Source organism: Aegilops tauschii, chromosome 3, assembly GCF_002575655.3.
Source record: "Aegilops tauschii subsp. strangulata cultivar AL8/78 chromosome 3, Aet v6.0, whole genome shotgun sequence".
NCBI classification, from domain to species: Eukaryota; Viridiplantae; Streptophyta; class Magnoliopsida; order Poales; family Poaceae; genus Aegilops; species Aegilops tauschii.
The window spans coordinates 3207896-3233666 of record NC_053037.3 but is presented as its reverse complement, the minus strand read 5'-3'; the positions used below and the strand labels follow the sequence as shown (position 1 = coordinate 3233666).

The following is a 25771-nucleotide window of genomic DNA, read 5'->3' as shown; positions in this document are numbered from 1 at the left end:
TGAGAATGTATATTTCATAATGACACTACTAATTCAGCGTATATTTGTTTTTGAAAGTTAGGGACACATTGTGACATTTGGCAGCAAATGATGCAGCAAATTCAGCACAGAATACTCAGCTTCTAAACTTGCTCTCCAACCATGCACTCTAATTAGTACAAGATTATTACATGGCAATACTGAAGAAGAGATAACAGTATTGCCTGCATTGATAACCATGTACTCCAGTTAATTTCACTCACTTTCAACACTTGATTTTTCAAAAACAGTTGATTGATTCAAAGGACCGGTTCAGTTTGATGAACAAGACTGAATGTTCCTAGTTAAGCTCAACCACCTCAGATGCATCCAGCAAAGGGAAAAACTACTGGACCAAATCAAATAGCATAAAACACAGGTCAAAATGCAGAGTATAAGCATGGAATATTTGCATTCAACAATATTGCCATCACTTAATTAATAGTAAAACAACTCCAACTTGTATTGAACCATCCATGCATAGCTCAGTTCAGTATTTTCACCTGGAACGGTTCATGAGTGGAACCTCCAAATTATCAACAAACTGAAAAGACATAGTATTTGGAGTTTGCATATGAAAAGTACTGTTTTCACATATTCATTTCTTAACTGATAGTGATACACATGATGTAAAACGCAACAGAAGGAACCACTACAATTCAGAATTACGGCAACGATTTGCTGGAGCACATAACTCATCACTGCAACCAAAAATTCTAGGACACCAGCATCATCAGAACTAGTAGTACCAAAAGTAAACAGACAGTTTAATCTCTCACACAGCCTGCGGCATACGGCGCAGCAAGTCGAGGATCGGACCGGAAGCTTCAGCCTCGGCAGCCAGCTCTTTCGCCATCACCCCCGCGGCCAACAAGTCCTGCCGCAGCTCCGCGTTCAGCACGAGGTGGGAGAAATGCTGGTCCAGCACCAGGCCCATCGCCCTGGCCACTGCCACAAGCGACGGCACGCTGTCGCACTGCTCCAGCTTGTGGATTTCCACCGCCTCGGGGCAAGGCTGGGCCTCCGGGAACCTGGAGTACTTCCCCACCCACTTGGCGAGGTACCTCAGCAGGCTGGCCACCTCCCCGCCGTCCAGCTCGGACACGGCCGCGGCGAGGACCAGCGAGTCCTCGACGTTCCTCGACGCGAAGAGGTAGTGCAGGCACACCTCCGGGGAGGTGAACCCGTCGTGGCCCATCATGAGCAGGATCGCGGCACGCCTCGTGACCTGGGCGCCTGTGGTGGGCTCGTCGACGGCCATGTTGGCGACGGCCAAGGCGGCCTCCTTCCAGCGGGTCTTGACGGCGACCATGGCGTCGTAGGCCCGGTCGGAGGCCGGGGAGAGGAAGCAGCGGAGCGCGGCGAGGAGCTCGGCGGACCGGAGGTCGGCGGCCTGGCGGAGCACGGCGCAGAGGAGGTCGGGGCGGGCCGCGGCGTCGAGGGCCGCGAGGAGGCCCTGCGGCGGGTGCGGGAGCGCGCGGGTCTCCGCGAGGGCGAGCAGCACGTCGTACTCGGCGAGGCGGGCGGCGCTGGAGGCGAGGAGCGGGGCGAGCGTGGCGGGGAGGAAGGGGGCCGCGGCGCGGACGGCGGGGAGGAGCTTGGCGGGCGGGGCCGGGAGGGCGAGGGAGCGGGAGAGGGTGGTGAGGAAGGAGCCGAGCAGGGCGCGGAAGCGCGGGGCGGTGAGCGCGTCGGCGGAGAGGGAGACGGCGAGGAAGGAGGCGGCGGTGGCGAGGGCCGGGTCGGCCGGGGCGAGGGCCCAGTCGGCGGGGTCGATTGGGGCGGGGAGGGCGGTGGTCGCGGAAGGTGGTGGCGCGCCCGGGGTGAGGACGACGGGGTGGTTGGCGGCGGCCGCCGCGGCGGGGCTGGTGATGGCGGCGAGGAGCGTCATGGCGCCGCCGCGGGGGAGGGGAGGAGGAGGGGAGAGGGGTTAGGGTTAATGGAGGGAGGGATCGGTTGGTTGATTTTGTTTTGTGGAGAATGAACCGAGCGGCGGCTTGGGCTTGTGGGCTTCTTTTGTTGGGCTTGTGGGCTTTTTTGTTGGGGGGTTTGGGGCCTTTGTGTTCCGTGGGTGCATGTCCTCCGGCCCGGCAGCACAAAACACCTCGAAGAGCATCTACACCCGCACGCCTTAAACCGGTCTCAAAGAGCTTCCTCCCTCTCCGCGCCGCCAGCCCGAGACCCTCCACTTCTCTCCCTCTCCGCCTCCTTCTTCCCTCGTCGTCCGCCTCCGTCATGGCCCGGCAAAAGAAGGCCACTATATTGTGGCCCGAAGCGGCGATTCCAAATGTTGGTGGAGATCTGGCGAGGCGCACCGCCCGCATCGCAGGTGGCCTGCCTCCGGACTAGTCGGAGCCGAAGGAGGAGGAATAGGAGGGGAAGCAGCAACCTGCAGCGGAGCAATAGCCGGAGCCCATGGAGCAGGCGGAGCAGGAGCCGGTGGTGGGCTTCGCCATGGAGGATGCCATGGAAGAGTACAAGGCCACCCAAAGCGGCGGAGATGGTGGAGTAGACCGCCATCTTAGAGTCGATCCAAGATGAGACCGCCATGGAGAGGAACTGGCGCTTCATTCAACATCAACGTGCGGAGACCGACGCACTTTTTCGTCGAACTAGAGGTGGAGGAGGAGGCGGAGGCCGACGCGAAGGAGCCATTTGTAGGAGGGGTAGTTGTGGCTGCCACCCATGTATCCGGAGCCCGGCGCGGAGATCGTGGACATCTTCGACAACAACGAGTAGGACAGTGTAGGTTCTCGTTGTAGATCATTCTTTTGATTGGTTTTAAGATTCAAACTATAAGATATGTAGATGCAGAGGATAAATTTTAAGGGTTACCCGGTCAGTGTTCGTGAACGCGCTCGGGCACATCCGCAGGCATTTGAGGGCCAGTGTTTGCTATGTCTTGCCGCAGATGCTCTAAGAATACCGCATGAAAAGTGACAGAGTATATCTCACCAACTGTGAGACCCAAGGACGACTCGAGTTTCTTGTGAAGCAGTTTTGAAAAGCTTCCATGAACATTTTCTTTCCTTTTTCGTTTTCAATACGTTTTCTATATTGGTTTTCTTCATTTTTCTTGCTTTTTGTTTTTTTTCTGTCATCCATAATACCTAAATAATTTATCCCATTATATTATTTTTCTTGACGTGCGCAGCATATTCACCTACGTCAGGGTTTTATTACTCCCAAAACTTCGGGAGGGAGGAGTCAGTCCAGGACCGCCGCATCGTGTTTCTTCTCCCTCTGTCCCCGAATCTATGTCGATCTCTTGGCCTCCTCTGCCTCGTGGCGCACCACACCTTGGTCGTCCACCGTCTCCCCAACCCCCAGTCCCTCCTGCGGCGTGCCTCGGATCTCGGAGACGACCCACCGACGCGATGCGTCCTCCCCGGAGAAGTCGTCGGCGGTGCCAACTTGTAGCCATCGCTCACCTGTGTGGAAGGTGGTAGGATTCCCGATCTGAAGTTGGGAAGCCAAACTTGACGATTTTTTCTGTTGTCTTCCACATCAGTCAGCGGCCATGCTGCTCTAGAGGATTTGCTAATCAAGTTTCGCCCATGGAAAATCAATTTGCTGGAGCGCTTACATCGACCCCCCTTTATATTAGGAAGAGGAGGAGGCGGCTTTCATGCCTTCCTCGATGCATCTCCCCGAATTTCTTCCTTCTCCAGGGCTGAGACCTCGCCGATGAGCAGGTAACTAATCGCTTACATCCATCCCCTTTTATATCTCTCAAATTAACCTCACCGTGTTGTTGATTTTGCTTCACGTGCGTGTGTCTGTTTCCGCTCTACAGGGCGAAATCTCAGATCTTACATGATTCGCCGATTATTTTTGTCATGCTTTCTGTAATTATATTCATACATAGATAGATGAATTTTTGTATTGCTTGCATCACCAATGATGCATGCTTGTTGACTTGTTCTTCTGGATTTCCTACATCAGTACAAGAAGCATCGATGGTTATAATACTATATCCAAACAGGAAAAATGATTAGATCAGGTTGTCAGGCAGTTCAAGCGGTCCTTGAGGACTGCAGATTGTATCTCTTGCCCTATGTTTTAAAATTTACTTCCATAGGTCCAAGCATATGCCGTCTCACCATCATGTCTCGGCTTTACCATGAGTTCTTTTTCTTCTTTATTTCAGTTTCTTTCAAACATCAAGATTACCAAGCACAATGCAAGTCAGTATACAAAATAATTATGTTTCAACTCATGTACGCCTAAGGTGTTGGCTGCATGTTGTCATGAAAATAGTAGCTACACGGATCATCAGATTAAGGTAAATACATATCTCAATACATCATTTGCTCATTAAGTATAATTTCTAATTGTTGCTTTGTTAGGAGTAGGAAATAGTAATACAGAAGTGTCCTACTTCTACTACCCACGAAGGCGAGACGTCGGTGCGGTGTCATGCCCCATCCCCTTGACGGCCCTGCGCACCGCCGAGATGGAGTTCGACTAAGGTACTAGCTTCTTACAGATCTCACTCGTCGATTGATTTGATTTGCCGCATTGGGTGATATTTGGGTCTATAATTTGCGTTTTCAGTCGATGAAATTGCACAACTATAGAAGCTGAATTCGTTGTTATTATTATGACGAGGAATCATGATACAAGTTGTTTTTCTCGTTGATAATGCCCTGCAATTAGCTTCTCTGAATTGCGAACATGTTCTGAATTCAGTAGCTGGAGTTCAGAATGGCAGAAACCCAAGAATCGATTGAATATATATGAATAGGTTCTGTAGGTGCAGACACTACAAAATCGAGCAGTTCTTGTGTAGTATACAGAAAACACACACTAATTTGCACCTGCGGTTAAACATTCAGGTAATAAATACACCTGTTGAATGATTCCTCAATTGAGAGCCTTGTATTATGATAAAACATATCCTGTTTTGAAACTTGACTGGTCAGTGGTTTAATTTGGAGTGCACTTGGCCTGGACATGGGAGGATAAGATTATATTTTAACTGGCTTACCCCTGCTCCATGAAAAAGTGCTATGAGATGAGGCGAGAGGTACATGTTCAGACTGAAAGTTCAAATAAAGTGCCAATGTTACAAGGGGACTGTTTAGCAGAATCAAACATGACAGCATTAACCTGTCATTCATTGGCCTATAATACCCAGAATTGAAACCCCAGGTTAAAAGAGAATGTATTACTTCCAAGGGCCTAAGTTGCAGAACAAGGAAATTGCGACCCAAAGTGTAAAGCCATTTAGAAATTTTATTTTTTTGAAGCACATCCTATTAAACCAAAGGGAAATAGGTACAGAAAATACACTTCTTTCGAAAGCAGAGGTAGCATCCATGAAAGAAGAAAAGTGCAAAACAACCCCTGCATCATCAGTAAACAATGAAATCAAAGTCCTACAAGATTTTGTTCCTCACAGACTTATCTTTGTTTAGAGAGCAACAGACTGCATAATTAAAAGTAAATGAATATATGCAAGCGGGTAAAAGTAGTAAAAATGTACGACAATTTGCCTTACAGATAAAGTAGCACAATCAAGAAAATGTTTGATACAACTTGATGACGCTTTAATAGAATTGAAAATAGTGTGGAAACCTTCTATGTGGCTAAACAACACCACATCCAACCCTATTAACTCTACACCAAGTCTAGCACCGAACCACACCACTAGAGTGCGGAACCATCGTCTCCTGAACCGTCTCCTCCGTTGTTGTCTCTGTTGTCTCCTCTGAGGTCGAGGTCTTCTAAATCGTTTGCTAGTTTGGCCTTTCGCACTTTAAACTTCTTGTGAGGTGAATTTATCAAGGCATCAGCAAGCCATTTTTTGAACTGTGGAATGTCATGCTGTGTAGTACGAGTTAGACATTAGGACCGTTTTGTAGTTGTATATGTGAAAGTAAGTCAGGTGGGAAAGATGTAGGTACTGGTCGAATATCGCCGTACCTGGTCTGTCTTACTCCAGTCCAATGTTGGATGTACTTCAACATCCATAGAGCACGGGAACAGCCATCTGTTTGTTGTGCCACTTCATAATCAATGATAGGCCACAAACTCACGGGAATGCCCAGCCATCTACTTCCTTGCATGCCATTTTCCATCACAGCTATATCTATGTGTTTCCACCCCAAGAAGGTGCAAGTAACATCAGCACTAAATGTAGTACAATATTGGTATAAACTGTAAGTTCTATAAAATGTTGTTAGAGGCTCACCGCAGCAATTACTTCTTTGTGGTTGTTGCGCGATTGGAGTGAGTCAAGAATTTGAATCTCCCTCTTGACAACAGCCAGGAACCAGTGGTTCTTGGGAATATTTGATGGTAGGAAAATCTGCAAGGAAAGTTTGTAAGTGATTTGAAGTGGCTAAAAATATTTTTTTATTATTATAACTGAAGGGATGTTGTTACCATGTCATGCAGAAAACGGACTAGCAGGCAAAACCTGAATAAGTTTTCCCAAAGGAAGCTCATCACTGACTTGTGTGATGATTTTCTGAATATTATGCAAACTAAAAAGAGCACAGTCCACCGTGTCCCCTTGATGTGGAACCTGACAGTAAAAGGTAAGATCGTAAGGCTAATAACAACATCGAACTGAAGAACAACGAATCATCAAGCATATAATTTTGAATTTTCAAATGCAAGCCAGGAAAACTTCCCATTCTATTGTGGAGAAAGCTGAATGAAAATATTTACCTCAACTTCTTTCATCGTGATTGCATTGTGGATATCCAATGTTTCTCTTAAGAATATGTCAATAATATACTAGGTTTCAGAGTGTATCATAGAAAGATTCAAATTTGTTTTGACTTAGCCTGCAAACCAGATGCTAAATGCTTCTGACTCTTGGGAATAGTTACCTTTGAGTGTGATCAAAATAAGCTTTTGGATCGTGCAAATTCAATGAATCCATAAGGCATACGGTGGTAGTTTCACTTACCTTTAGGCTGTATATGGTGGCTAGGCTTTAGTGAGAACTGATCTATTGGACATCAGAGAATAACTTGATCAACAGGATAGTATTCTCAAAATGCTAACTTGCAGAGGTCAACAGGTCATTATTGTAATACATGATAGTAAATGTATTCAAAATTAGTTCCTTAATAAAATACTCACGTGGCATGCACAAGGAGAAATAAGTACTTGATGTCATTTTTATTTAGACCTCTGTCGTCAAGTCCCTTCATTAACCAAGTTTTCTGCTTCGGAAAAACCAAGATATATGAGGCAGGCAGTGTCAGTGAAATAATAACACAACATGGGAATTTAAGAATGTTACCACTGTTGTAAAATCTCCCGAAACTATCTTCTGCCAGAAAAATGGGTCGCAAATATAATACTGGCCCTGTATATTAGTATTAAGGCCAAGAGGTGAAAAATCTCCTCAGAGATGTCTACAGGAGGTAATTACAAGTAGTTGTTATGAAAAAGGGAACAAAGAGGAACATAGAAATGATGCACCCCAAAAAAGCAATATTTATCGAGTATACAGTTCCACCATTGTGTTAGTGACAAAGTCTCTAACTAAGAACTTAAGGTGTGTATAGTAAAGCATCATTACATTTTTATTGTAAGCATCGTCAGCAGAATACTCATATTCAATCCAAGTTTTAGCCTGAATTTGATGCAAAAAATATATCAAAATTAACTTGTGGGAAAAACTACGAAATGACAGTTGCTACAAAGGAAATGAATTAGTTTGGCTTAATTCAACTTTGTGAAGACCCTTGGACTTTTTTTCATTGTCGTCCAATGCAGTCAATGAGGGCTTCATTGCTTGATCGGATGAAGCTAAAGTATTTAATCAATGGTCCCCGAACAACTTTTAGCTCATTTTCAAAACCATTGTTGTGAGATAGAGCATATTTGTAATTATTTCAAGAAGGGATGACCAATCATCACTGGATAATTTGGTAATGTACCCCTCTAGAATGCTCTTCGTCTCGTCCGGAATAGTGTCTTCCTGAGATGCTACATAATCATATGCTTATTTATATCGGTTGGCGCAGGAAGCAGTTTGCTTCGACTGAACAAGTAGAAAATATTAGTATTTCACATGTTAGACATCATGCGATGAATATAGATGAACATGACAATTTTTTTATATTTGACTTACCTGCTCTCTAAAAGACAAAATATGTAAGAATTTTTTCATCTTCATGTTTGTCCTCTCCGGAATTGTACTCCTCTTCGGGATTGGCCGCAAGGAGGTGGTCACGGGCATCACATTTCTCCTCTTCCCAAACATCATTAGAATCGTCGACCTCCTCATAGTTGTCCTCTATTTAGTAAACCAATTCTGGACGATAACGACTATCTGAGAGTGTCATGATCTGCAAAAAATATATCATTTCACATATTCCCGTATGAAGAGAAAAACTAACATTTTAACATGATGCATGTTCTTCTGAAGTATATATATGTATAATCAGCAACCACTTTTAGATTGTCATAGTTGCCCTACCATTACTTTAACCACTTGATATGTTTATCTCTTATATGCTGCATCCATACACATCTTTGGGCATGTCGACTGCTTGATCATCTATCAGTTCAAGAAATATAGCTTGTAGAGAAACATGTGATAATGTATGTAAGTTGACAAAATATTGGCAAGTTTATAGTCAGTTCAACATGAATCATTTAAAGTCAGTTCAGTTCAACATGAACAAGTGCTTCGACAAAAACATGTGAGTTGAACTGGCTAACCTCTAAGTGACCTACTAACCTCTAAATGATTCATGTTGAGCTAACTTCAAACTTGCCAATATTTTGTCGAATTACATACGTTATCACATGTTTCTCTACAGGCTATATTTCCTGACATGATAGATGATCAAGCACTCGACATGCCCAAGGATGTTTTCCCATTGATGCAATATTTAAAAGATAAACATATCAAGTGGTTAAAGGGACAACACGGCAACTATGACAATCTAAAAGTGAGTGCTGGTTATACATATATATACATTAGAGAACATGAAACATGTTAAAATGTCAGTTTTTGTCTTCATACGTGCATATGTGAAATGCTATATTGTTTGCAGATCAAGCCACTCTCAGATAGTTGTTATTGTTCAGAATTGGTTTGCAAAATGTAGGACAACTATGAGGACGTCGACGATTCTAATGATGTTTAGGAAGAGGAGAAAGATGATGACCGTGGCCACCTCTTGCGGCAACCCCGAAGAGGAGTACAATTCTGAAGAGGACAAACATGAAGGTGGAAAATCCTTACAGATTTCGTCTCTCAGAGAGCAGGTAAGTTAAATATAAAAAGTGTCCTGTTCGTTTATATTCATCGCATGATGTCTAACATGTGAAATACTAATATTTTCTACTTGTTCAGTCGGAGGAAGCTGCTTCCTGCGCTAACTGATATAAAGAAAACATATGATTATGTAGCATCTCAGAAAGACACTATTACGGACCAGGTGAAGATCATGCTAAGGGGTACATTACCAAATTATGCAGCGATGATTAGTCATCCCTTCCTGATATAATTACAAACTATGCTCTGTCCCACAACAATGATTTTGAAAATAAGCTAAAAGTTGTTCGGGGACCAATGATTAAATATTTTGGCTTCATCTGGTCAAGCGATGAAGCCCTCATTGACAGCATTGGCCAACAATGAGAAATAGTCGAAGGGTCTTCACAAAGTTAAATTAAGCCAAACTAGTTCATTTCCTTTTGTAGCAACTATCATTTGGTATTTTTCTCACAAGTTAATTTTGATATTTTTTTTTGCATCCAATTCAGGCTAAAACTTGAATTGAATATGAGTATCCTGCTGACGATGTTTACCAGAAAAATGCAATGATGCTTTATTGTAGAAACCTTAACTTCTTAGTTAGAGGCTTAGTCACCGACACAATTAATGGTGGAATTGTACGCTCGGTAAATAGTGCTCTTTTGGGATGCATCATTTCTATGTTCCTCTTTGTTCACTTTTTCAAAACAGCTACTTCTAATTACCTCCTCTAGACATCTCCGAGGATATTTTCCACCGCTTGGTCTTAATACTAATATGCAGGGTACTAATATGCAGGGCCAGTATTATATTTGTGACCCATTTTTATGGCAAAAGATTGGTAACATTCTTAAATTCCCACGTTGTGTAGTTTTTCCTGACACTGCCTGCCTCATATATCTTGGTTTCTTCCGAAGCAGAAACTTGGTTAATGAAGGGACTTGATGATAGAGGTCCAAATAAAAATGACATCAACTACTTATTTCCTTGTGCATGGCAAGTGAGTATTTTGTTATTTCCTTGTGCATGGCAAGTGAGTATTTTGTTAAGAAACTAATTTTGATCAAATTACTATCCTGTATTACAGAAATGACCTGATCAAGTATTCTCTTATGTCCAATTGATCAGTTCTCACTGGAGCCTGGCCACCATATACAGGTCTGAAAGTGCAGAAAATGAAACTACCATCACATTCCTTATGGATTCACTGAATTTGCACGATCTAAAAGCTTTTTTTGATCACACTCAAAGGTAACTATTCCTAAGAGTCGGGAGCATTTAGCATCTGCACATGTTTTGCAGGCTAAGTCAAAACAAATTTGAACATTTCTGTGATACACTCTGAAACCTAGTATATTATTGACTGATTTCTTAACAGAAATGTTGGATATCCCAAATGCAATCACGATGAAAGTAGTTGATGTAAATGTTGGATATTTTCATTCAGCTTCTCCTCAATAGAATGGGCAGCTCTCCTGCCTTGCATTTGAAAATTCAAAATTATATGCTTGATGGTTCGTTGTTCTTTAATTCGATATTGTTATTAGCCTTACGATCTTACCTTTTACGGCCAATTTCAACATCAGGGAGACACAGTGGACAATGCTCTTTTTTCAGTTTGTATAATATTCAGAAAATCATTACACAAGTCAATGATGAGCTTCCGTTGGAAGAAATTGTTCAGGTTTTGTCTATTAGACCGTTTTGTGGCCCATAGAAATGTGTATCATTCTTTACAAACCACAACGCAGTGCTTGCTTGAAGCACAACGAGAGAGTGCCCTTGGCATCCTTTTCTTGTCGGTTTCATCAAAGTGCTTTACAGCACGATATCCTTGTTTGCGGCACAGAAACATCCTCCGATATGCATTTTCCTTGTTTCCCTTATATTTCAGATCTCCCTTTCTAACACCAAATCCTTTGTTCTTCGCATACACTAAGTAGAACTTGTATGCTTCGTTCTCACTTTTTAATGTCTTCCTAACCATCGAGTCGTACTCCATAAATTCATCTATCGAGATGCCTTCACCAGCCATGACGTTATCCTGCCATAAGAAACATCAAAACTTGTTACATATTTACATGAAAGAAAATACACTGGAACTAAAACATATTAATTATAAATTGTAAACAATTATCATCTGTAACTGAACTGAGAATCTGTGACATCCTTACTAATTTTCTGAGAAGCCTACAATCCTACTGGGCATAGTAATTTAACCCCTCATTTTCATGTTCCGAGAAATCTTGGTTTTCAAACAATTGTATTAAGTTCTTGTAAGAATTAACACGTATCCCACAATTTCAAACTCATAATCTGAGGTGATGGCAAAGCATTTCAGATACAGTACAAACCCTCGGATGCCATCATAATTTATTGTCTGTTCTCACACACACTACTATTCGTTGGTAGCAAAAATGAGAACATCTAAAAACCTCACACACTCTACTAAACCAGCATCCACACGCACACAAATCTAGCAGCCCTTTTCAAATTCCTATTGTGTGCACAGCCAGCATCCATGTACACAGCTATGGCGTTTGGGGAGCACCAGAGGCAATGTACCTATGCGAGGGATCTCAACCACGACGCGTGGAGGAACAAATCTCGGGCGCCGTCCGAAGATCCTGCGACGGAGAGAGGGCCACAGGGCGGCTCGGACCAGCTGCGCTTTTGAATATCTTGGGGGGCCTTCCAAGATCTTGCGGCGGCGACAGTAGGGCGGGAGAAGGAGCTGCCGCGCCCCTGTACGACTCACGCCACGGCCGCCGGGCAGCTAGGCGGCGGCACAAAAATGAAGAACGAATGAGAACGAAAACCTATGAACTAAGGTAGGGCAATTCTTTTCCAGGTGTGATTACTTACGTTACTAATCATTGCAATTACCCATATTATTAATCAATAACATTATCATTAAGAAAAGACTAATCTACCCTTACAGCCAATTACTAAAATGTCCACAAGAGAAAAAAAACAGGGATAAATAATGACCATTGGATCAATTATATAGTACCCACAACTTACAGGAGTATGATGCACCGTAAAAAGTCTCTTCCTGTTCAATTGTTTTGCCGATGCACTGCAGTGATGAGTTATGTGGTCTAGTGCAACGGTGCATGTTTTTGGCTGGGAAGCTGACATGTGTTCAGAGTGATGTTGCCTCAATTCTAAGCTCTGCTGTTTGCCTAGTTTGCCTAGCTCTTTTGTTGGCATGTTCGATGCTGAATTATTACTAGTTATAAACTAGTAGACATTCATAATCAGAATCATGTGTTCAATATCAGCTGCTGAATTCTTTGTTATTAAGATGTATAGAGTTAACTAAGTTAATTGTAGTCCCTTCTGTTGGCATTTACATCATTACATGATCTGTGTCACTACCAGTTAAGCGATAGAATGTGTGAAAGCAATACTTTTTGTATCCAAATCCAAAATTTTCTAGTGGCGGTTAGCCTAAAGGAGATTTCAAATAATTTTACCTTGTGCACCTGTGTTGTTATGCCACTAGATTTCAAACACAGGATCACCTTACATACACCGCTCATAGACCGAGTAGAACAACTCTACAGTAAGCTGTTAGAACCTGGCATTGGAATATGCTCAGACTTCAGAAAACAAACATCGGCTCAGTCTGAGACATTCTCAACACGTGGTAAAACGTGATAGCCAACACTTCCGAGCACGGACGCCGGAGATCTGGACCACCCGATGGGGAGAGCCGCGTGCTAGGTTGGTCCATCCCAGATCTAACGAGAGGGGCACGGGGAACTGCCTCACGCCAGGAATGCCGTCCACCGGTACCCCGCTGCCCAAGCAGCCAAGGAAGTCTGGCTTACCGTGCCAACGAACGCCCACCACCGGCGGATGGACGCCGTCCTCAGCAATGGAGGCCGCCGCCTCAGATCTAGGTCCTCACCCAGGCATGGGATCAGCCGAAGGCCTCGCCGCCCCCTTCATTGGCGGGTGCATGGCAAGCCGGCGACCCCCTCCAGAGGCGACAAAGGAGAGAACGAGGGAAGGAGGAGCCGCTGGAGGGCAAGGTTTCGGCGGCGTCTGAGTCGCCCGTGATGGAGCTGTTGGATAAGTGAGCAACTACATTCACAGGAGGGCCAAAGGCCAATACATATACATGTGTAGGGTAAAGTGTAAGAGACCCCTTATACAATGGGGATAAACCGAAAAGGGCTATACACATCTAACAGGAGCGACGTGGGGGTGACGCGAGGTACCTTAGATCTGTTATAAGTTGGGTAAAGAATCTCTTTGTTTCTTGAAAAGCATATCAAACTAATCACACATGCATCAGCCATCAGGTCAGCTGCATCTGTGATATTACATCACTTGCTTTACTTCAAAAGCATAATAACAAACAAACCACACTGTTTTTTATTATTTTTAGGGGGGAAAACTCATATACCGAGGAATCTGTTGGAACCTAGCATGTGTTCTTCATATACAAAGCGTTGCATATTGTTAAACTAAATTGTACTTTATATTATTGGCAAGTTAGATTAATACATCGGCATTCAGATTATCACAAACTTTTATGAAATACAAAGCACTTGATGGATTCACAATCTGTTGGTGAGGTTTATAAAAAAAAGAATTAACACCCCAAACTGCTACCTAATTTTTTTTATTTTTTGACGGGCAATGGCAGGTGCTCTGCCTTTTCATTTAGTAGAGGGAAAAGCTGTACATAGTAACATTTGCTACCTAAAATAAGCATAGAGTTCACAAAGAGCCAAGCAATTGCAACAACCAGCACAGATAGCTGCTGCTTTTTCATTTTTTTCATAAGTATAGCAAACAAACACACAAGCAGCTAGCAGGTCAATGCATACACAAGCACACACACAACCAGGCAAGCTGTTTCTTGGTTCAGATACATGGCAAACACTCTCAAACAATTCACACTCACAAGCAAGCTAGCCTTGTAGATACACGCAGGCACAGATAGACATAGGCAGCTGTGACAATTCCTCAAACACACACGCATAGCAGGCGTCCACAGCAAGCCGCTCCAATTTCAAACCACGCGCACGCACACCGTCCACAGCAAGTCTCCTGTTTGAAATCCACAATATAATAAACGGTGAGAGCCACCATAAGCACACAAAGCACACAAAGCAAACCAAACGCATGATCCAGCAACGTCCATCACTTTCATGTAGCAACGGAGCACACAGCAGAGTGTAGAGTTCACCTAGGCGATGTGAGAGACATGGAGAAACAAGATGGTCAGTAACTGAATGCAACCAGGAGCAGTGGCAAATGGACTCGGAAGTCATTTGCATGTATAATTAGTACCTAAGGACGGAGACCCTGGGCAGCTTCTCCTTGTAGTAGCGCGAGTGGACCGGCGCCTCGAAGTGGACAGGGCGGTGGCGGGCGTCCCACTCCAAGGCGTCCCACACGTCCTTCTCGATCTCAATGGCCGGCTTCTTCTTGCCATTGCCATGCGCACCCACAGATGGCAGCCGGCGCAGGCTCCAGCATCCCCTGATCTTGATGCTCTCGAGCGCAGGGGCCACCATCTTGACCTCGCATATGTTCTCCAGCTTCGGCAGGTCATGCAAATCGATGGTTGTCAGCTTCGGGAATAGTACACCAAGGGTGGTTATTTCTTCAGGGTACTCTTCGTCCAGTACGAAGACGTGGCTGAGGTTGCCGCAGTGGATGATATGGAGGGTCACCAAGCTGGGGAAGGAGGAGACCCACACCGGGAGCACAAATTGGAGGCTGGGGCATGAACGCAGCTGAAGGTGCTGTAAACTTTTGAAGGATCCAATCTCACCATATCCATTAAAGCGTGAACCTTTACTCAAAATCGAGCGGGCCATCATGAGATCTGACACCCAGAAGGTCTCCAATGCAGTAAACTCGAATGAATTCCCAGGGAAGACGGTATCCACTTTTGGGCACCTCTCCACGCAGCACCACCTAAGCACCCACGAACTGTATTTAGGCATAATAGCACGTACCAAGATATCATGCACATGCAGGGATTCCGCATGATTTCCCATCAGTTGGCCTAGTGCTTCGCCAAGTTCTCTCTCCACGTAGAAGCTCCCATCAGCAATCTCTACATGTCGATCAAACTTTGTAGTCGGAGGCTGTGGAAAGGCCTGCATTGGGACAACGCCAACCATCCCAAGGACATCACTGTACCGGCCCGTTGGAATAAGCTGCAGGCTCTCTTGATCACTGGGGCCAATCATATCCTTGTTGGTTGCTTCAAATTGAATAATCCCGTCATACATAGGTGAGGATGTGACGTGGATATTAAAGTGGACACCACCTTGTCTATAATTAAAGATCAGATTCGACAAGGAGTGAGTAAGCCTTGCATCTACAACAACACCATGCACCTGCAACCTGGTGGGTTTGTTTTTACTGATGGATGGCCGAAGAGGACACACGATTCCAGCTCGCGTGTCTACGCACAGCAACTCCAGGTCAGGAACACTCTCGTGCGAAAAGGTTATTGCACGAAGGTGCTTGCATCCTATTAGAAACAGCCGCTTGAGCCTTGGGATTTGCACCACCATAGTCTCGAAGTCAAGTATCTTGATTGATGTTCCAGAGAGGTCCAATTCCACCAGGTTGGGTAGCCCACACAAATACAAATTCTCCAACTGGGTGCAGCCTGCTAAGGAGATCTTGGATATTCTGACATCCTTATTATCTGTTCTGCTGGATGGACGAAATTGTTTTGAAGGTAGCTCAGCAGTTTCTGTCCATTGAGAAGCTGGCCCATATCCATTAAAGCTAAATGATTCAAGGGAGGGAGGGAGCCTACCAATGCTTTCCAGTCCATCACAACCATCAAGTACAAGCAACCGGAGGCTAGTTGCCTTCCATAGGCTTGGTGGAAGAATTTTCATGTCACAATTGCCAGACAAGTCAAGTATTTCCATACTTTTCTTATCCGTAGAGGAGTTATCGACATCCTCTGAGGTCTCCCATTGACACGTCGGTTTGATTATTCTGAGCCTCTGGAGGTTAGGTAATCGCCCTTGTAGATCAGTAGTGTATTGCCAGCCCCTGACTCCCTCTATATTTAACTCTCTGATATTTTTCATGAGATTTAACATTTCCTTGGATAAGATTTCATTCCAATCGGTGTAACGCAGGTCCAACACCCACAAGCTACTCAGACATAACCAAACTGCATGATTCTCTCCTCCAATAGTTTTGTCATCTGTACAGTGGTCCAGTCCAAGGAATCTTAGACCATGACACTTCAGGAAAGAAGGTGAAGCAAAATTGAACGCACAACAATAGAGTGTTAGAACGCCAAGCTTGCTGCAATAATCAAAAAATTCACCTGGCAAAGCTCTTGGGGGATTGGATATTTCAAATGCCAAGAAGAAAGATGACGCCTCTGCAGGTATTGCTTTCATCCCATGTACTTCTGCATCTCTCGACGTGACCGAAATCCAACGATATGGGCCTTCTTCATAGAGATCGTCATCTTTAATTGCCAGAAAAGGAGACTCTGAATGTTCCATGAACATTTTAAGAACATGATCTAGCAGAGAAGCGTCACACTTCCAATTTATCTCTAGATGCAATGCATTACTAATATCCCTTGCTCTTTCCCATTGTATGATCCCATCGCATATCCAATAGTTAGAAGCATGAGAAACCCAATCAAATTTAGTGACGGTGTGGAAATTATAGTGTAGGAATAACTCGTAGAGACAGCAATCTGCAATAATTGTTTGGTCAATGTCCAGCCTACATGGGTTGCGAGCAACTATGCTACCAGCTTGTTGATGTAGCAATCCACGAAACTGTGAGCTTGTCAATTCTTCGATAGAGCAATAGAAAAAAAACTCAGTAGATCTTAGCTTGCTTGCCACCTTGGATTGGTTATGATGCATGGACATGTAGCTTCCGCTGAAGGTCCATATCACCCTGTTGTCGCCATATCTTGGTAGAGGAATACCCATGGGACCTACGTCAACCTCATCATCACTCCCATTAAGAAAAATCATCATAAGTTTGATATCCCTCAGGGTCCTATCAATCACTTGACTAACACTATCTATCTCACACCTTGAGCTTTCATCACGTCCCCAAAAATCATCATCTTCATCTTGCTCATCTAGAATAGCCATTATAGAGCGATCAAGTTGCAGTTCCTTTGCAATTGCCCTCTGCACTCCTCTTTTATTTTTCCACTTTGAGCAATCTATAAGAATTTTTTTGTCGAAGACTTGTTCCGGAGGGGTTCTCCTAGATGGAAGCATTGCAGCTATGGATCTAAGAACAGAGGATGCTCCAAATCCATTCCAACCATCAAAATATATGACTTTAAAGTTACCCAGAAGAAGATTTATTGTCTCTGTGGCGCCGTCAACATCTTTGCGGCCGAGCCGCTGAAGTAAAACACGTTAATAAGTGAGAACGCCTTTGGTAGCTGCAACGCTAATAATAATTTAACATATACCAATACGCATCTATGAACAAGCTAATTTGTTGGAATAATCTTTGGTTAGATGCTTAGTCGAATTGGAGTTGGACAGTGTTGTCCATGTCCGAGTGTGATAGGTATTTTTTTCCGTGTTCTGTGCAAGTTTCGTTGTTAAACAGGCTATTTGGCTTGCATGAGGTGGTCTTAGACTCTTACTGTTTTTTTTTGTGCGATGGTTTTAGACTCTAACTAGTTGAGTAGGAGTCAGTTTCAGACTTGAAGTCCTAATCGATTAGGTACTATTGTTGTACTCCCTCCATTTTTATTTAGTCTGCATATTAGCTTTGGTCAAAGTCAAGCTTTGTAAACTTTGACCAAGTTTATAAACAAAAATATTAAAATATACAATAACAACTCAATACAATTAGATTTATTATTGAATGTATTTTAACATTATATATATTTGTCAACTCTAATATGCGGAGTAAATAAAAACGGAAGAAGTACCTATGTGTGGATAAGCACATGAGTGTGGCGTAGTGCTTTGGATCTGCTCTGGTCTTTGTTGGCGGGAAGAGGCAAAGCAAGGCACTGGAACCGAAGATTTGCATATTCTATTTCTCGAAAATACATTCAGTGCTTCGGATCCTTTATAGTGAATTTAGACTTTTTCTTGCTAATTTATATAGTTCATAATCTAACTTGCAGATTCTATTTTATTTAAGGTTTAATATAGTGTATGCATGAATCATGAAGGATTTCAGGTTTGCTTGGTGGATCTGTTTGTTACAGTATATGTGGATTGTACTAGCCCTTTCCATCAGTTTGGACTTTTGGTTGCGTTGGCTGGTGCATGAAGCTTAACATGGTATCAGAGCTAAGGTCTTGAGTTCAAGTCCTGGTTTGCGCAATTTATTTAAAAATTGCTGATAGCCCCCCTTTGTGTCCACGTAGAGGCCTCCTGAGTCATACGCGAGTTTCGCGCGCCGTCGCTCTCTTCCAGTTGCACGTGTTGACTTGTCTTCTCCGTCACACGTGAGAGGGGGTGTTACAGTATATGTGGATTGTACTAGCCCTTTCTATCTGTTCGTACTTTTGGTTGCGTTGGCTGGTGCATGAAGCTTAACACTGTTCTGCGGCAATTTTGAAAGAAAGGGGCATCGATGAGATATGACTACCTCCTAATCATGTGCAATTTCCCAACGAATACTCTATTTCTCATGTTTTGGAAGAACCAGCAGCAGCTCAACATTCAATGCGCCTGATTAGATGAAGCTTCTATCTTCCAGAGCGTTTTGGTGCATTATTAGATACTCCCATTTGTACACTTGGAGCTTTCTTTTTATCATTTGTGTTCTGTTTGTGGCTAAGCCAGCAGTTGAGCTGAATCACTTTCTACCATGAGTGAGTACCATGAGTGAGAAGACTCCAGTTTGCAAGAAACTAAGAAGCAATGGTTGGTCCATCTACACACAAGATACTATCAAGGCATGGTGCTTTTACATTCCAGAAATATTTGGTAGTTGCAGGATAGTTGCAATGTAGGGCAATTAAGAAACACGAGCTCAGAGATTAACTCTGTTTGGTTCAAAGATTGAATTCAGTTAACTTGTGATCAAATTTTAAGATCGCGGGCGGCTGGCTCATGCAAACGCTACAACCGCTATAGCCGGAGATAGCGGCCGCTAACCCAGTTCGCGGGAACAGTAACATTTGCATATTTATCTCAAAAAGCAGGGTATTTTTCAGCAGAAAATAGAGGATTTTCTGATGCAGAGGAAGCAGAGAGCAGAAGTTGATGGTCAGAGCTGGTTCTTGTTCTTGATCTTCATTTCCTGCTTGTTCTTCATCAACATTTGGCACCACCTAAACCTGAACCGCTATACCTGAACCTACAAGTTTGCAATGCAATCCCATAAGCCTGACCTGCTGCTCGTGGTCGCGGAGCCGTCGTCGTGTAGAGGCCCCTCGTCGCCGGCTGCCTTGTCGTGGTCGTTGCCTTGCTGCCTTGCCGTGGTCGCGGATTCGTTGTCATGCAGAGATGCCTCGTCGCCGGCTGCCTTGCCGTGGTCGTTGCCTTGCTGCCTCGCTACCTTGCTGCCTTGCCGCCTCTCCCGTCACCGGATCCGGTTTCCGGCGAAGCAGCAGCCGGCTTGCCGACCGCAGCTAGGAAGAACAGCGCAGCCGCCGCAACCTTTTCGGTGGGAGGGAGAGAAGGGAACGGAGAGACGACGCTATGTTTCGTGGAGGAAGTGCTATCTATCCGCAAGCATTTGGGCTGACCGCTATTTGGGCCTCTCTTTCAGAACTCCGCCCCATCCCAGCGAAACTGAAGCGAACGCAAAGTCAAATCGCGCCGTTTCGCGGGCGATCGTGCAATTAGCGGCAGTTAGCGTTTTTTAAGGCATTGCGTCGCAATTAGCGGGGAGGCCTCCAGGCCGCGATTGCGCCGCGATTGCTCACTTTTCGCCCATGATCTAGAACTTTGCTTGTGATCTATTTAACCAGAGCCTCATATTATATTGAGTTGCTTATTAGGAAGCTTTGCTTCTACTCCCTCCGTCCCATAATATAAGAAACATTTTTTACACTATACTAGTGCGAAAAACACTCTTATATTATGGGACGGAGGAAGTATTTATGACTTAATTTTGTCAGCTTTATTTCTTGCACCTTCTGGTTGTATATCTTCTTGAGCAGCAGACATGGAGTTAGAACTTACTTTTGTCAGCTTTGCTTCCATTAATGACACTAATTGTTGGTGGGGTACGGTGTTCCCTAGTGGTCAGTTATAACGCTCTAGTAGCTCCAATCAGGAAGAAAACAACATATAACGCTCTAATAGCTCTATATCATGCACGATTCACGGTTATGTAAAAAAAATGCCATACACAACCATGACAGGCTCAACAGAATTATTCCTAGCTATTTAATTGTGAACGTAAGATGCACAAAGAGTATTACCCATGGAAGAGGACTACGCATGACGAATTCCTCTGCTAATGACCAATGGAGAAAATCTATTGCAAATTAAATCAATCAATCTCAACCGGTGAGGACTCGATCAAATTCAACCAGTCTAACCCATTGGTCGGAAGATCTCTCGCCTAACCCCCTGCATCCACAATAACAATCACAACATGTTACATCCATTTGTGCTTCGCCCCTGTAGACTAACATAGCAGTGCTGCTTAGTTACATGCGAATTTTTGGCAGAAATATAGTTAGTGGGTACGAAAGAAAGGAAGCCAACAGATGCTAGCTAGAAAGTGCGTACCTTGACGGCCGATAACAGCAGCTTGCCGAAACACAAGTATTACACTGAAATTTCCGAAGTACTCCAATCTTTTCCTTCTACTATGGCTGCTGATATCCACCCCAAAACCGGAGCAGAAATGCAAGATACGACTGCAGGAGTAGGAGGCTTTGCACCCAGAAGCTTCAGACAGCAGCAGCCAAGTGAACCAACTAAAGAGTGCACGATCCAATCTTCATCTATTGGGGAGACGTGATGAATTCCTCGTTTAAGACCATGAGAGAGAGCGAGGGAGAAGCAACCGAAAGACTCAAATCAATGTTCAACTGAGGAGAACTACTCAGGATGAAATACTCCTTGGAGACCAAGAGAGAAGATCTGCTCTGCAAATTCCATCAGTCTAACCCGTCGGTTCAAGATCTCAGCACCACCTACAAACACAAGAACAAGCACAACATGTTAAATTTGTGCATCACCATTGTTAACCAGTACCAGTACACAACTACATATATAAGGAAACATTGGCGAGGGCTGAGCTCGAGCTGCTGGAGCGCCGTGAGGTCGGCAAGCACCGGCAGTATACGGTGGCACGCTTTGGCTAAAGCAGGGGAAAGCATGCTAGCGATGGCGTGAAGACACATCCAACATCGCGACACTGCTATAGTTCATACCATTCCACCTGCAGCTGCAGTGACGATGATTGGGACAGGGACAGGAGAGGACCTCCTACCAAATACTACAAGGTGTTTTTTGCAAGAAAACGACACACGTGAGCATGCCAATAGCTATCACCGAAAAAGGGTTTCCCCCGCTTTGTATTCCAAAGCAACCAGCCAACATAGTACTCATCTGACGCTGGGGCGAGCAGCACAACAAGCCCAAAGAAAAAAAAAAAGAAACAGAATGCCAACAATGGCAGCTCGACAAAGCACGGAAGGCCCGCCACCGCTGCGCCCTCCGAAAACACCCCACCACAGCCCGAGGCTCTGAGTGCCGCATACCAAGCATCACCTCCAAGAAGGTATGCGACGCCGACGCTGCTGCCCGGACAAGTCCTAGGGTTTCCCCTGGTATGCGGAGGAAAGTAGGGGGGTGGCTACCACCGACGCCCTTCAAGAAGGAATGGTGGCACCCGCCGGTGTCACCGCATCGGCGCCGGACGAACCGGCAAGGATTTCTCCCGCACACCAAACACCACCGCCCATCCGGAGCCAACCATCCAAACGACCACCCAGTGCGCCACCGCGGTTGCTTCGCCGCCCACGCCGTCTCACTACGAGCACCACCACGAGGCCGAGAAGACCGGAGAGAAGCGCCACACGACGAGAGCAGCAGCACCAAGGCCGAGCGGAAGGGAACCACCTCCACCGCCGTCATGCGAGAAGCCGAGCCTCTGGCACTGTCGCGGTAGCCGACCGGACACGGCAGCGGGGCATACCAGGCCACCCCTGGCCCGGCCAGGCCCGAAACAGGCCCGCTAAGCCCCGTCGGCCGTGCTGCAGCAAGCTGGCGTCGGTGCCGCCAGCCCCCGTCGCGCAACGCCGCTCCCCTGCATCCCGGGAATCACGCCGCCAACCAGCCCCGCCGCCGGCCCGCCCAGGCCCAGATGGGCCCCGTAGGGCCTAGATCTGGGCCGGGCGCCGCCGCCAGGACGAGCCACAGCGCCACCCCGCCACCAACGACGGCGCCGCTGCCTAGCCGCCCGCCTGCTCTGCGACAAGGGACCCCGCCGCCAGCTGGACCGTCGCCGCCTAGGAGCACCCCCCGGTGCAACTCCGCCCCGCGCCGGAGCCACCGGGAGGGAAGGCCAGGAGGGCTGCCGCCACCAGCGACCCCGGGGCCAGGCCGGCCGCGGGCGCCAGCGACGGCGGCGGGAGGAAGGGGAGAGGGGGGCTGGAGGCCGGAGAGAAAGGTGTGCGGCCGGCCGCCCGCGGGGAGGCCACGCGGTCGCGAGAGCTCTCCTGAGTCACCGGCCGTGACAGTTTCGATGCTCTCCTCCACTACCTATCTGGTCCGACGTGGGCTGTTTGTGACATTGGGTGATCATTTCACCAAGTTCTGGGTAGGCAGCTCTAGTTGGGGTCACATGCCAAAGCCATTTCATGACCTACTTTGCCATCCAATGATCTGTGAGATAACGTACCATATATAGCGCTCTAACTATCTAACAGCTACATTAGTCATGCATGATTCGGGGTCGATATAAGAACAATTAATGGTAGACGCAGCCATGAAATGTTCAAGAGAATTACTAGCTCCGAGCTCAAAGAAAACCATGCTTTGTGAACGTAAAGCATGTAATATTACTTTGTGGACGTATGCACAAGAGTGGTTACCGTGGATCGAACAGAACTCATGATCTTTGAAAGACCAAGAAAGAAAAGCAGCAGCAAACTTAACCAATCATCAACTGGTGACTAGTACTCATGATGAATTCCTCCGCCCAAGACCGAGAGAGAAAAGCAGCAGCGGAACTTAATAAATCTTCATATGCTGAGAATTACTCGGGATAAATCTTCATCAGCTGCAAATCTGATGAATCTAACCCATCGGTTCAAGATCTTGGCACCACCTACAAACACAAACACAACAATTAACAAGCACCACATGTTAATCTTGTGCTTCACCATTGTTAACCAGCACCAGTAGTCCAGTACTCAGTTACATATATATACACAATTTTTCTTTCGGTGGAATAATAATTAGCTTAGAGGGCATGAAGAAAGCAAGGCAGCAAATGCAATTGTGTGTTAGTGGCTACCCAGTACATGCATACCTTAACAGCAGACAGCAGATGAGAAGCCTGAGATAGCAAAAACTTGGATTGAAAATTTTGAACTACTCCTATCTGCTTCGTCAGTTGTTAAACAGCTAATGCATGGGTGCGAGGCTTTGCCCACAGAAGCTGCAGAGCAATGAAATTGGCTCCTCTCTGCTTGCGACTAAAGAGTGCATGATTCCTTGCTTGATACCTCCTCCATATTGATGCAGTTGCTGCTTTGTTTCTGGCTTCCACCCTTCCTCTTTGCCAAAGCATAAAGCAACGTATGTATGCTGCTGCTTTGTTTTTGCCTTTTCTTTTTCTTTTCCAAAAATGACTGAGATGCAGCTGCTCTTGCAGGTTTCATTTTTTGCTTTTCCCAAAGAGAATTGTTTCCTGCAAACACTACAGATTTCCTTGGCGTTTTGTGCGGCTAGAGATAACTTTTGTTCAGCAAGGTCTCTGTCTCCTAAATGTTTAGCCGAACTCCCTCAGTCTAAAATATTCAACACGTATTTTAACTGCCCCGGTTCAATCTTTGAACAATCAATCTAACAACATTATATTATTATTGAAAAAATCATTCAGATTTCGATGTTCTAACTATTCAAGAAACATTGAAGAAGAAATTTATGATCAAAGCTTGAACTTGGTCTTATAATTAAATTCAGAGCACATCTTGCCTTTTTGAACTTCTGAAAGCATTCCTGATTACTTCTAAAGTATGAAAGCAAAGGTTCTTCCTTTTTTAAGTCATCCAACAATTCCAAAGAGCAGCAGGGCAAGCTTCAAGAATCCACTATTTCTGGACAGTTCTAATCCGGCAAAAAAAAGAACCCGAGGGTGTTATTGTTGTCTCCTCAATAACCATCTAGACATGCAAAAGGCCATCAGATTAAACCGAGGGTGTTATTGCTATTGTTTTTCCAAAAAATTGTTCCATATCGTTAAACTAAGCTGTATTTTATTGGCACTTTACATGATGTATCATTCGGAGTTTTTTTTTTTTGCGGAATAAAGGGAGATTTAAATATTAATCAAGCAACGAACATGTCTGCCTTACAAAGGTCTGGCACCTCTCTAGGTCCAGAACGAAGCCAAACGGCAGTGCGTTTTTCTGTTCTGCCAAAGTTGGCCAAGAAGTGGCTAACACTGTTTTGTTCCCTCTTAATATGCTTGATAATAAACTCCCTTCCTTCATGAAGCAGAATCTTAGTATCTTCAATCATCATGGCGTGCACTGATCTATCTCTGCTGGTGCTTTGGATGGTGCGGACTACCTCAAGGCAATCGGTCTCAACAATAATTGGCAAGGTTGTCCACTGAAGCGCAAGTGAAATCCCTTCTCTACATGCTGCAATCTCAGCTTCCAGTGGAGAGTGACAAGAGCGCAGCTCACGGCATGATGAGAAGATAGGGTCTCCACCTTCGTCACGTAGCACCATGCCCGTACCAGCCGTACGGTCATGCTCACAGTAGGAGCCATCAACACTCAGAGTTGTCCACCCTGGCGGCGGTGGCGTCCATCGGAGGGGGGCCTCCTTTACAGCGTCCGCACGCGATGATCGGTTGCTGAACTGATCAGCATCAGTGACCATCTTCCCCTTGACCTGATCAGCTGTGGGGTGCTGCTGAATAGCAACCAAGGACTTCACATAGCTCAACAAGAAGCGTCTTGAGGATTCAATATCCGGTGGCTTTTTGTTATGCACAATTTCATTTCTCACATGCCAGCAGCGCCATAAGGTCATGAGGAGATGCAGCCGCTCCGTCTCCGAGATGTCGCCAATGGTATTCAGGAGCCACTCGGGGCCTGTGTGTGCTATCTTCCGGACGTCCGGTAGCTTCCAATGGGACGCCATTGCCTGCCAGAGGGCCACCGCTCGCGGACACCTGCAAAATGTATGGAATGTGTTCTCCGGCTCGGATGCACACAAAGGGCATAAGTCAGACACTTCCAGATTACGTCGTTTCTTATTAACCCATGTGGCAAGAGAATCAGTAATAAGTCTCCATGCAAACACACGCACCTTAGGAGGAGCAGGGCACCTCCATAATAAAGCCCAGACGGCTCGTCGCCCG

At 45.3% G+C, this 25771-nt stretch overlaps 2 protein-coding genes and 1 long non-coding RNA gene across 4 annotated transcripts; all 3 read right to left on the bottom strand.

The window, feature by feature from the left end:
• Positions 1 to 591: 591 nt before the first annotated feature.
• Positions 592 to 1954, bottom strand: LOC109770347 (uncharacterized). The gene has a single exon (XM_020329051.4). It carries the CDS (start codon positions 1904 to 1906, stop codon positions 794 to 796), a length of 1113 nt encoding a protein of 370 aa, XP_020184640.1. The 5' UTR covers positions 1907 to 1954; the 3' UTR covers positions 592 to 793.
• Positions 1955 to 13995: 12041 nt separating this feature from the next.
• On the bottom strand, positions 13996 to 19786 carry LOC123493413 (uncharacterized). Of its 2 annotated transcripts, XM_045234504.2 has the most exons (2): positions 14561 to 19786; positions 13996 to 14456 (listed from the first exon to the last, which is right to left on the bottom strand). In XM_045234504.2, the coding sequence occupies exons 1-2, from the start codon at positions 17506 to 17508 to the stop codon at positions 14453 to 14455; spliced, it is 2952 nt and encodes a 983-aa protein (XP_045090439.1). In that variant the 5' UTR covers positions 17509 to 19786; the 3' UTR covers positions 13996 to 14452. The 2 variants fall into 2 exon arrangements, with proteins under 2 accessions (XP_045090439.1, XP_045090438.1); XM_045234503.2 differs by having other exon boundaries at positions 13996 to 19786.
• Positions 19787 to 19921: 135 nt separating this feature from the next.
• On the bottom strand, positions 19922 to 23854 carry LOC109770330 (uncharacterized). Its single transcript, XR_006671520.2, has 4 exons — positions 23705 to 23854; positions 23265 to 23500; positions 20950 to 21359; positions 19922 to 20787 (listed from the first exon to the last, which is right to left on the bottom strand). It is a non-coding gene; the product is annotated as an uncharacterized lncRNA (long non-coding RNA).
• Positions 23855 to 25771: the final 1917 nt, after the last annotated feature.